This window comes from Neofelis nebulosa, chromosome 4 (assembly GCF_028018385.1).
Source record: "Neofelis nebulosa isolate mNeoNeb1 chromosome 4, mNeoNeb1.pri, whole genome shotgun sequence".
In the NCBI taxonomy this organism is placed as follows: Eukaryota; Metazoa; Chordata; class Mammalia; order Carnivora; family Felidae; genus Neofelis; species Neofelis nebulosa.
This window is the reverse complement of record NC_080785.1, coordinates 168,796,744-168,807,848: the sequence shown is the minus strand read 5'-3', so window position 1 is coordinate 168,807,848 and position 11,105 is coordinate 168,796,744. Positions and strand designations below refer to the sequence as shown.

The following is an 11,105-nucleotide window of genomic DNA, read 5'->3' as shown; positions in this document are numbered from 1 at the left end:
AGCCCAGAAGGAAGAGCGTGCGCGTGCGCGTGCCGTGCGCGTAGGCATGGGGCGCGGCGTGGGGGCGGGGCCGGAGGCGGGGCCGGTGCAGCCAGTTGTCCGTTGCGCGGGCGAGGCCGGCGCTGGGGGCGTGGCGCGGGAGGCGCCGTTGGTTGGTTGGCGGGCGGCGGGCGGGGCGGGCCATGGCTCTGCTGCTGTGCCTCGGCCTGACAGCGGCGCTGGCCCGCGGCTGCCTGCACTGTCACGGCAACTTCTCGGAGAAGTTCTCCTTCTACCGCCATCACGTGAATCTCAAGTCCTGGTGGGTGGGCGACATCCCCGTGTCGGGCTCGCTGCTCAGCGACTGGAGCCAGGACACGATGAAGGAGCTGCATCTGGCCATCCCCGCGGAGATCAGTGAGTGCGGGGCCCCGCCCGGGCGCGCCCCCCGGCCCGGCCAGACTCCCGCCAGACCCCGGCCTGACTCCGGCCCGCGCAGCTCACCGGCCTCCCTCTCCGGCCTCCAGCCCGGGAGAAGCTGAACCAAGTGGCGAACGCCGTGTACCGGAAGATGGATCAGCTGTACCAGGGGAAGATGTATTTCCCCGGTAAGGGGGCGGGCGCCGCGCGCGCGTGGGACACCGAGACAGCTCCCCTCCGCCCAGCGCCGGAGCCTGACCTCCCTCCTGCCTACCCCCACAGGGTACTTCCCCAACGAGCTGCGAGCCATCTTTCGGGAGCAGGTGCACCTCATCCAGAATGCAATCATCGAAAGTGAGCAAAGGAAGGGCTTGGGGAGCGCCGCGGGGGTATTTCAGAAGTCCCTCCGGAGCCAGGGGCCCCGGCCAGGGGGTGGCAGAGGCTGGCGTGACAGGACTGGGGCTTCTGGCTCAGTGCAGCCGGCTCCCAACAGAGAGAAGGAAGGGCAGCTCCCTGAGGCAGGGGCCCTTCCTTCCCGTGGGCACCAGCAGGCGGCCTGGATAAACTCCAGCCCTCCCCCAGCCTGTCAGCCTGGAGAAGCGGCTGAGTAGGGCCGCTACCCTCCTCCCAGGCTGAGAGCCAGCCTAACCCTAGGTGAGCCTCTGGCAGGGCAAGAAGGCTGGGTCGGGGGTCGCTTGGGGGGGGATCAGCCGGTTAGGTGTCGACTTCGGCTCAGACCATGATCTCATGGTTCGTGAGTTCGAGCCCCGCGTCCGGCTCTGTGCTGACAGCTCGGAGCCTGGAGCCTGCTTCGGGTTCTGTGTCTCCGTCTCTCTCTGTCCCTCCCCTACTCGTGCTCTCTCTCTCAAAAACACTAAAAAAAAAATTAAAAATAATAAAAAGGGTAGGTGGGGGCGGGGGACAAGTGCCGTCAGTGCCCTCGTCCCCACACAGGCCGCATCGACTGTCAGCGTCACTGTGGTGAGTGAGCCCCTGCCCGGTCCGTGGGGCACAGCGGTGGTGGCAGCCCTGGAGGCCGAGGCGGGGGGAGCCTGCGGCCGCCTCTCCTGTGTTGCAGGCATCTATCAGTACGAGACCATCTCCTGTACCAACTGCACGGACTCGCACGTCGTCTGCTTTGGCTACAACTGCGAGTAGGGCTCAGGCTCGGGTGGTGACCAGCAAGGGCCCTGTGCCCGTGGGTCTGAGGCTCTCCTGGGACCCTCCCTGTTCCTCCCTGGCCTGTCTCCACTGGGGTCGGGTGGGGTGGTAGCCCCTCGGCAGGCCCTGAGTTCTGGATTTGGGGCGCCCCGTCTCCACGCCCCGTGTCCCCACAGGTCATCGGCACAGTGGGAAACAGCTGTGCAGGGCCTCCTCCGGTACATGTGAGTTGGGGCCCCTGGGCTCAGGGAGGGGACCTTCTCCTCCACCCCTGACGTTCTGATTCCAATCCTGCTGTCGTTGTAGAAATAAGTGGCACAAGTAAGTCCCCTGTCCCCAAACCCAGCATGACTTTTATCAGAGGCGGTGCGCTTATGTGCCCTTGCGGGTGAGTATGCGGAGGGCGGCCACGGGAGGCGGCACCTGCTCCAGTGCTCAGGACCCCAGCCCGCCCTTCCTCTGCGCTCAGCTGGCACCAGGGGGCGCAACAACACCCAAGTTAAAGGTTTCCGTAGAGTCTGGTCCTACCCCTGCCCTAAGCAGCTGGCAGGGCTGTGGTCAGAGCTGGGGGGGGGGGGGGGGGGGGGCAGGGGCGGCCCATGATGGATGTGCCCCAGTGGAGGGACTTGGGGGCCACAGGCACAGCACAGCCCTAAAGCTTGGGTCTAATTGGGACCCTGTCATGTCTTTCAGACAGGATGACCACACAAGGTAAGGCCCCCGCCCCGTCTGTTCTCTCCAAAACCCTGGCCTGGCCTTCTGGAGGGGAGCACGAGGGAGTCAGGAAAGGGGTGGCACGGGGGGGCCTCTAAGTCAGGGATGGACGGGGAGGGGCTGGCTAGGGAGACACAGCCGGCAGGGCTCTCTGCACCTGGGACAAGCTGGATGTCACCCCTGCAACCACACCCAAGTGACCACTTCGAATAAACATCGGATCTTCTTCCCCTCTCCTGGATGCACAGAACCACTCCAGCTTTGTGAGTGGCGCAGAGGAGGGAGGCTCTGAAGACCTGGGTGGACTCTGCAGGCAGGGCTGAGCCTAAGCCAGAGATCAAAACCCAATGGCCAGCTCGCCACAGCCTCCCACCCCCTTTTTGCAGCCCCTTGCAAGAGAGCTGGGCTCGGCCCCGATGCTGTTTAGGGGATGGGTACAGGCCACAAGACCTCCAAGTTGAGCTTTGAGGGTTGTCTGCAGCCCTGTCACATGCCCCAGGCCCGTAGCAAAGACCTTGGTTTGGGGGAGGGGGGGAGGCGGAGCAGAGAGAGAAGATCTGAGGGCACCCATGTCTCCCCAACAGTCTGATGTCACCGAGTTTCACATGTCTTGAGCCCCCACACCTGGCCAACTTGACTCTGGAAAATGCTTCCGAGTGCCTGACACAGCACTGACGGCCACCGGCCATCGCCAGACTGGCCCCTAGCCTCGAGGTGGAGTCAGGACTCAGCTGGACTGCCCCAGCCTGACCCCACGGAGCAGGCTCACTGCTGCCTTGAGTCCCTGCACTGCCATCAGAGGCTGGGACCGGGGCCGGGGAGGGCGCGTGGCTTTGTATATAGAGGGCATCACCGCCGGGCGGAGCCGTAGGGCTATTAGAGGCAATGATTAAACGTCCCTGTTTCTCATCACAGAGTATCCGTGTTGGGGCAACCAGGGCTGGGTCCCCAGGAAAGGCACATCCTGGTCACGGGCACTGGGGCAGGGCTGACGGCCCCGGGATTTCCATACCAATTGTACCGCAACCCGTCTCAACACAGCCGGGCAGGCTTGACAGACCCAAGCCTTCGGCGCGAGCGGGTGCTCTTGACTCGCCACGCCGGGCTAAACCTCAGCCGAAGGAGCACAGGAAGCGTCCCTAGCACGTCATTTCCTTTCGCAAACACTCATGTGCGTTACGAGAGACCCACGGTAAATGGCTTGATGCGCCTGGCAGGCGAGAAGTCGGGGACTAGTCCTGCCAGGAGCAGGTACACGGAGGTCAGAAGAGTCCGCAGGGCCGGGTGGGCGTGGAACACCACTCCGGCAGGCTGTGCAGGCCGGTGGTCTTACCGGCCAACAACGGCCTCAAGGCGTCAATGTGGCCTCTGCTGCCCCAGTGCTGGTGAGGGAGCGGAGGGACCCGCGAGGGGTCTGGCTCGGGCGGGTGATCATCAGGAAGAGAAGCTGGTGGAAGGCGGGGGCTGCCCGGCACCGGGTCCGCGTAGGGGTCGGACGGCTTTCCGTCTGCTGACCCAGCCTTACCGGTCCTGAATTGTCCCTTGGCCACATGGCGTCAGTAAAGACAGTGGCAATGTGGCAAATTGAAGCACGGGCAGGGCCTGCCTTCCGGCACCTGCTTCTGCCGCTCACCTACACACCCGCCACTAGTGGGGTTCCCTGGGAAGGGAAAGGAGGGTGCGGTCCGCGATGTTGGTGGACCTCCTGTGGGTGGGGTCGTGGCTCCCTGCTGGGGCTTGGACCGTGTGTGGGGATGACCTCACCTCCATCACGAAGGGAAGGGCGCGCTCGCAGGTGGGGACAGGGATCCCCAGCACGCTGTGTGACCTCCCGAGGATGCCCCGGGCAGCTCGAGGATGGTCCGGAGTCCCTCTTGTAACCGGGTGTGCACACCGGCACAGACAGGAGGTGCGACAGACAAACGTCTGTGTTACAAGTTTATTGGATCATCTCGACACAAAATCATTACAGCAGCGTGATATGTCTCTCTGTCCTTTATCTGGGAATGTCGATAGCAAATCAATTCTTATAGAACACATCATACAATTCTGAGGTTCTGGAATCACTGCACAGGATTCTGTAATAGATTACCCTACATGCTAAAGTGACAGTGTTCGTCAAAAGGAAGTTACGTCATTGAGGACCATCATCTCTGACGGGGTGGTCCGGGGTCCCTTTGCCCCGCCCCGCCCCGTGAGGTGCATTCCAGGGGCCGGGCCCCCCCTCCCCCCAGGACCGGGCCTTCCCCGCAGCTGCGGGCACGGTGTGGGACAAAGCCTGGGGAGCGTTCGGCGACAGGAGGGACCTAGAATCGCAAACAGTCCCCACCACTCGCCAAACACCACCGACCGAGACACATTTCACTGGACAGGAAAGAAATGTAAACCAACAAGGTCCAGGCCCCACTCCGTCGGGGATCCCGACTAGACCCCACCTCGGGTGGCAGCCGTGGCAACGCATGAACACGTGGGTGGGACGCGGGGAACACGACAGCAGCCTGCACGGCCCCGGGGCCACCGGGTGTCCTGGCCCGCGGCCGCGAGGGAGGAGGGTGAGCAGGCGCCCCCAGGCAGGGAGTGTGGGGGCCGTGGGGCACTCGGGTGGCCTCGCGGGATCAGGCCGCGCCACCCCACACGGTCCACCGGGCGCCGCAGCCGGCTCCTCGGGCAGCCTCGGGGCTCCTCGCTGAAGAGACGGGAAGAGGCAAAGTAGGAACGCCGACAAGATGCGTCAGTACAGCGTGTCACCTCGCGACCCGAGCGGGGGCCGGGGTGGGGGCGGGGGGCCGGGCTCAGCACTCGGCCAGCGTCGCTTTCATCTCCGCCAGCAGGTTGCTCAGCAGCGTCGCGTCGCTGCACTTCCCGTCCACCGACACGGACTTCTCCCCCTGGAAAAGGGGAATCGGCCGTCAGGCCTGTGCAGGGTGTGGAACGCGACGCCCAGAGGCCGCCTCGTGGCCGAATGTGCCGTTTGTGTCTGTCACCACCTCCCTCGGTGCTGGTGCTTCGCGAATCCAGACAAGGGAGGTGCCCCGGAGCGCCCCCCCACCCCCCGCCACCGAGGCCGGGACCGGAGAACCCCAATCTGGGCAACGGCCCACCTTCTGGCTGGGGGGCCTTGGGGAAAGCGGCCTGTAAACGTGTCCGCGAGCCGCTGTCCCCCTGGTCCCAGGGCCGGTGCCCGCGTGCGGCAGCTCCGACAAGCGGGACAAAGGTCGCAGAGACAGAGGGGCGCTGGGACCAGAGGTCAGGCACCTGCAGCCCATGCCGTGTCCCCCGCGGGATTAACAAGGCCCCGGTTACTGAGCACCCAGAGACCCGGGAGACCTCAGCTCAGCTCTGTGGAAAAGGCAGCCAACGGCCAGGCCAGGACGAGGAGGACGTGGCATCTTCCGATGGGACACAGGCTTGTAAGTCCCTACTGTAAACACCCCCCATGGGGCGCCTGGGTGGCTCAGTCGGCTAAGTGGCCGACTTCGGCTCAGGTCACGATCTCGCGGTCCGTGAGGTCGAGCCCCGCGTCGGGCTCTGTGCTGACAGCTCAGAGCCTGGAGCCTGTTTCAGATTCTGTGTCTCCCTCTCTCTGACCCTCCCCTGTTCATGCTCTGTCTCTCTCTCTGTCTCACAAATAAATAAACATTAAAAAAAAAAATTAAAAAACAAACAAAAAAAACACCCCCCAACACACAGTCAGGAGCACTGTTGAAGCAAACAGGAAGACGGAACATCCCAGCAAAGACAGGCAAGATCTCGAGAACGCCCGGCGGACGTTCCAGACCTGGAATACACAGTCGTCAAAACGAGACACCCACGGGCGGGCCCACGGGCAGAATGGCTGGCACGGCAGAGGGCGGGGCCAGGCAGGCCCGGTGCTAAGAAGAACCCGGCGCTAAGAAAGGACTTAAGTAACAGCGGGAAACTTCCAGAATTTTGCAAACACTCAAGAGGCATAGCACACTCCTGACAGACCCGGAGAAGTCCACGCCAGACACGCTGTGACCTGCTGGAGGCCGACAACCAAGAAAAACCCGGAGAGGAGATGGCGCCTCCCTGTGAAAAGAATAACGGGGTGCAGCTCTCGTCCAGAAACTGCGACTGTGAAATGAGGCAGAGTGACGATCTTCTGGAAGATTTTACTTTTAAGTCCTCTCGAGGCACCTGGGTGGCTCAATCGGTGAAGCGTCCGACTTTGGCTCAGGCCAGGATCTCGTGGTTCACAAGTTCAAGCCCCTGTGCTGACAGCTTGGAGCCTGGAGAGATTCTGTGTCTCTCTTTGCCTCTCTCTGCCCTTCCCCTGTTCATGCTCTGTCTCTCTCTCTCAAAAATAAATATTAAAAAAAGTGAGTCCTCTCTATACCGAGCGTGGGGCTTCAACTCTAGAGCCCCGAGATCAAGCCACACCCTCCGCTGACTGAGCCCGCCAAGGCACCCCAGAAGCGGCGTGATTTTAAAGCACTGAGACAAAGATCTGCCAAGCTAACGCGCCCAGCAAAACTAGCCCTGGACGAGGCTCCGCGGCCCCCAGGCCTGTCCCAGAAGCGGCTGGAGGCAGGTGTGGAGAGGGCGGCATGGCGTGTGCAGGAGAGGGAGGGCAGGGGAGAAGCAGAAGACCAGACGGAGGAGGAGACCCGGGGTCGTCAGTGGGATGACGGCACCCACCGGTGAGAATGCCTTCCAACACAGGAAGGACACACTCAAGAAGACACGCCGCGTCAGCACCCGTCATGAGAAAGCGAGAGTGGCTTTTTGTCCGACATCAGACCGGAGAGCTTCGCAGCAGAGAAAACAACCCGAGATAAAGAAGGAGGTCGACGAGGATAAACAAACAGGTGCATATGTCAAGACGCCACGACTTTCTCGGTCCACACACCTAACAACAGACACACAGAGCGAACCCGACAGCTCCGGGGGGACAGACAACCTGACTGTCACTAACCTCACACCACCCACTCAGGCAGCCGCCGGGCCGGCGACACAGACTCAAAGGGCCCAGAAGAATCGAGACCACCACCGGTGGGGCCCGCTCCACCGGCAGAACACTCACTGCCTCCACGCATCCACGAGCGCCACCCCTGCCACGAATGACCATGTCCAGGGCCAGAACGCAAATCTCAATACTTTCGAAGGACCGAAATCAGAAGCGGCGTGTCCCCCAACCACGGTGGCATCACGCTACAAATCCGAAGCAAAAAGCCATCCGAACACGGGAAACCAAACAACATGCTTCTAAGTGACCCGTGCACTCTACAGGACCTGGGAGCAGGAATCAGAAAACGTTAGAACCGTTTAGACATAGACACGAAATATTTAAACACCCGTGGCGTTCAGCTAAAGCACAGCTTCAAGGTAAACGAAGCATTAAACTCTTCTCGAAAGAAGGAAAACCTCAGCTCCTACCTGAACAAACATGCAAAACAGAAGATAAGCCCAAAGCAGGCAAGAAAAAGGGAAGGAAAAAACAAAGCTGAACAAAAGTTATTTATTGCCTTAAAAAAACAAAGTTCCTAAAAGGGTAGCTTTTAAATTTACCTTTGAAAAAAATCAAGAAAAACGATAAACCGCCCGCCGGGACGGCCAAGAATAACGAGAAAAGACACAAACTGTCACCGTCAGGAGCGAAGGAAGGTACCGCTGGGACCCACTGGGCGCCACAGAAGAGACCCACGGAAGACAACCCACACAGACTCGGCGACTCGGGCGGAGGGACCATACGCCACCGCGGCCAGCCCGAGACGCAGCTCGTGGACCGAGGACCCACGGCCGCCGAGAAAAGGACCCGACACCGCCCGATGGAAACTTTCATCGAGGCCGCCCCCAGGCCCAGACGGCTCCCCTGTAAAGCCCAAGGACCGGGTGAGGAGGCGCCCCAGGACCGGGCACCCCTCCCGACTCCGACGGGCAGGCTGCCAGGCCTGACGCCAAGACCAGGCCGGGGAAGCAGGTGGCCGGCCTCCTCTCGGAAGGAGGCTCACGAGCCCTCAGCGAAACAGGCGGGCTGAGCTCAGCGAGACGCCGAAACCCAAGAAGCCCTGGGGCCTCGAGAGCACAGGGGAGGGGGGGCCGGGGCTCACCTTCTTCACCAGGAGGCAGACGTGGTGGCCCTGGATGGAGCGGCTGTACATGGAGGCGCAGGAGTCCACTCTCTCCACCACTGTAACAGAGGGCGCAGGCTGAGGCCCGGGCCGGCCCGCCGGGGGCAGAGGGCCAACCGCGCACGCGTAAAGCCGCCCCATCTGCCGGCCACGTCGGAGGCCTTACCGGAAAAATGATGATGAAAACAGATCTTTGCTAGAAGGTTCTGGAAGGACATACTAATGCCGTCGACTTTGATTGAGCTCATGCTCAGGTCCCCAGACTCCAGCAACTTGGCAAAGGCGTCACTGTGAGAAGAACACAGGACAGGGAGGCTGACAACCGGTGGGCCCCCAGCCCCAGGCGTGATACCTTCCTTCGTGTGCCTGCGGCTCAAGGTCTCTGACGGTCCTGTACGATGTCACGGGCTAACCCGCGTCCCCCAAATTCCTATGTTGACTCCCGACTCCTGGAGCTCAGGATGTGACTGTATTTGGAAACAGGGTCCTAAACCAGTAAGACCAACGTCCTTCTAAACAGAGGAGATCAGGACGCAGACACGCAGAGGGACGACCGCGTGAGGACACGGGGAGAAGACGGCACCTGCACGCCAACAAGCGTGGCACGAAAAGCGTCTAGCCCTGCCCACCCTCCATCACGGCCTCTGGCCTCTGGCACCAGGAGCCCGTTGCCGCCCGGGCGCTGGCGGACGCTCGCCAGGGCCGAACCTTCTGCGCCAACGGAGACCGGGCCCTCCTGCCTTAGGCCAGGGTGTCTGCCTGCCGGCTAGCTGCGCGACGAGCGGAAGCGGGAGGGAGGTGGGCAGCACGCACCTGTAGCAGGGCGTCGCGACCAAGTACGAGGTACAGCTGAAGTGGAGTTTGAAGTCCAGCTTCTCGTGGGTCGACCCTTCGTCGTTCTGTGGGAGCGGGGGCACCGGGTGAGGAGGGCGCGGGGGCCGCGGAGCGGGGACGCGGCCGTGGGCTCTGGGCCCCGCCTCCAGCCCCGTTACCTTGGCAATGAAGGACAGGGTCCCCTTGAGCTTCTGGGCCACGACGATACTCTGAACGGTGAATACAAACTGGGCCTCGTTGGAGATGCCTGGAAGAGGGCAAGGGGACAAGGAGTGGGTCCCGAGAGCGGCACGGGGCGCTGCCCAGCTGGGGTCCGGCACTGCCCCTGCCCGGGGCCTGGCGTCAGCGTTGCCCGCCCCGGTCGGGAAGCAGGTGACAGGAGGAAAGGGGGCTCCTGGGACTAAGAGGACCTGGGTCGGCGGGAGCCCCGACGCCCTGCCTGACGGCCCACGCACCTGGGGGCAACTGGAAAGGCACGGGGACGCCGTCGTGGACGGAGGAGCCCTCTGGCCGGGCCAGCCTGGTGTTGAGCGAGTCGAGCACGTTGAACTCCATGCCCTTCAGGAAGCTGCTGCTCTGGTTCTCCAGGACGATGGACACGGTGACCTGGCTGTCCTTCTGCAGGCTGCCCTGGATGTCGTAGGTCTGCAGGGCAAGGCCGGCCTCAGCCTCCGGGGCCCGCACGAGGGGCCCGGGAGTGCCGGCAACCCCGCCGTGCAAGCGTCCAACGCGTCCGAGAGGGGAAAGTACTCGAACCCTCACGCGAGGGAAACCACTCCGGTTCCATCCGTGGTCCCGGCCGCTCCCGCCCTTTCTCTGAGAGCCGCTGGCCATCACGTCGGCCCTCGGGGCCCCCACAGCCAGCCGGCCCTGCGGGCCCACGTGGCGGCAAGCACCCACGTGCGCCTATCTCCCTAGAAAGGCTCGCTCACTGCCCCCGAGCCCTACCGCGTCCCTCCTCACGCCCCGAGAAAGGAGCCCAAGGCCGCCCCAGCCCCCCTGCAACGCCCACAGCACTCACCATCTTGATGTAGGAGTTCTCGGCCAGGAGGCAGTAGCTGGACATGGGCTGGGAAGAGACGAAAACGCTCAGCTTCGGCCAGCGAGAACCCGAGGGCGGCGGGGGCGGCGGCTCACGGGCCGGGCCCGTCGCCAGCTGCCAAGCGCTCCGGTGGGAACGTCGGGACCAACGAGAAGCGGGGTGCGGGGAGCCCCCGGGGGTCCCGGGCAGCGCACGCCTGCACCTCGGGGACGTCCCGCCACACGAGAGCGCCACCCCCCTGAATCCCACAGCCCCGGGGTCACCCGCCCGCGCCCACCGAGGCCCCACTGCCCGCCGGCCCGCAGACGCGGCTCCTAGACTCGGCCCGGGTCTGTCCCTGCGTCGAGGCCTCGGCGGGCCGTGGGGGCGCCTCCGGCCCGCGGGGGGCGAGTGAAGTACCCCTCACCGGGAGAGGCTCGTCAGCGAGCGCGCCGTTCTCCACGGGCTCTGCCGCCTCTTCACCTGGAGGCTGCTTCTTCTTCTTGGGTTTCTTCTTGTCCTTGGGTCTCTCCTCCTTCTCCTTCTTGTGCTTCTTCTTCTTATGCTTCGAAGCCTTCTGGAGCAGAGAGACCAGGCTCAACCCTCAGCGCTCTCTGGCCGCTGCTGCCCAGCGAGGCACGACACGCACCGAGGCCACTCGGCAGCCCGCGGACGCGTCGCGACGACACGACGTCTCCGAGACGCAGGGCCAGCGAGCCGAGGGAAGGAGCACGCGCGGCAGAGTGCACAGACCAGCAAGCCCCGGGTCCACGGGGAGCAGGCGAGGACCTAGCGGCTCACCGCCGACGGGTGAAAACGCACAGGGAGACCAGCCAGAACCCACACGTGGACACGTGGCCCGGCAGCTCCTCAGCGCAGGCACA

General features: G+C 63.4%; 2 protein-coding genes across 5 annotated transcripts in view; one reads left to right on the top strand and one right to left on the bottom strand.

Annotated features, from left to right (window-relative positions):
- The first annotated feature begins 103 nt into the window (after positions 1 to 103).
- On the top strand, positions 104 to 3,186 carry IZUMO4 (IZUMO family member 4). Of its 3 annotated transcripts, XM_058728468.1 has the most exons (10): positions 107 to 396; positions 507 to 587; positions 682 to 753; positions 1,354 to 1,380; positions 1,478 to 1,553; positions 1,737 to 1,784; positions 1,867 to 1,881; positions 2,254 to 2,271; positions 2,523 to 2,537; positions 2,859 to 3,186. In XM_058728468.1, exons 1-10 carry the CDS (start codon positions 183 to 185, stop codon positions 2,947 to 2,949), a joined length of 657 nt encoding a protein of 218 aa, XP_058584451.1. In that variant the 5' UTR covers positions 107 to 182; the 3' UTR covers positions 2,950 to 3,186. The 3 variants fall into 3 exon arrangements, with proteins under 3 accessions (XP_058584453.1, XP_058584451.1, XP_058584452.1); XM_058728470.1 differs by lacking the exon at positions 1,354 to 1,380 and having other exon boundaries at positions 104 to 396; XM_058728469.1 differs by lacking the exon at positions 1,867 to 1,881.
- Positions 3,187 to 4,199: 1,013 nt separating this feature from the next.
- The window catches only part of AP3D1 (adaptor related protein complex 3 subunit delta 1), a 37,482-nt gene continuing 30,576 nt past the window's right edge, over positions 4,200 to 11,105 (bottom strand). The window contains exons 25-32 of one of the 2 annotated variants that reach the window (XM_058728467.1): positions 10,649 to 10,798; positions 10,222 to 10,269; positions 9,656 to 9,845; positions 9,359 to 9,447; positions 9,180 to 9,265; positions 8,533 to 8,654; positions 8,346 to 8,425; positions 4,200 to 5,162 (exon numbers count right to left, since the gene is read on the bottom strand). In XM_058728467.1, coding sequence (XP_058584450.1) covers positions 5,067 to 5,162; positions 8,346 to 8,425; positions 8,533 to 8,654; positions 9,180 to 9,265; positions 9,359 to 9,447; positions 9,656 to 9,845; positions 10,222 to 10,269; positions 10,649 to 10,798 — 861 coding nt within the window. In that variant the 3' untranslated portion in view covers positions 4,200 to 5,066. The remainder of the gene's footprint in view (positions 5,163 to 8,345; positions 8,426 to 8,532; positions 8,655 to 9,179; positions 9,266 to 9,358; positions 9,448 to 9,655; positions 9,846 to 10,221; positions 10,270 to 10,648; positions 10,799 to 11,105) is intronic. The other variant, XM_058728466.1, reaches the window with a different exon arrangement.

Bases quoted from the DNA above. Each gene is read 5' to 3' on its own strand.
- IZUMO4 (XM_058728468.1), top strand. From the start codon at position 183: ATGGCTCTGCTGCTGTGCCTCGGCCTGACAGCGGCGCTGGCCCGCGGC. The intron at 754-1,353 runs GTGAGCAAAGGA...GTCCCCACACAG, and splicing joins CCAGAATGCAATCATCGAAA to GCCGCATCGACTGTCAGCGT. The intron at 1,381-1,477 runs GTGAGTGAGCCC...CCTGTGTTGCAG, and splicing joins CGACTGTCAGCGTCACTGTG to GCATCTATCAGTACGAGACC.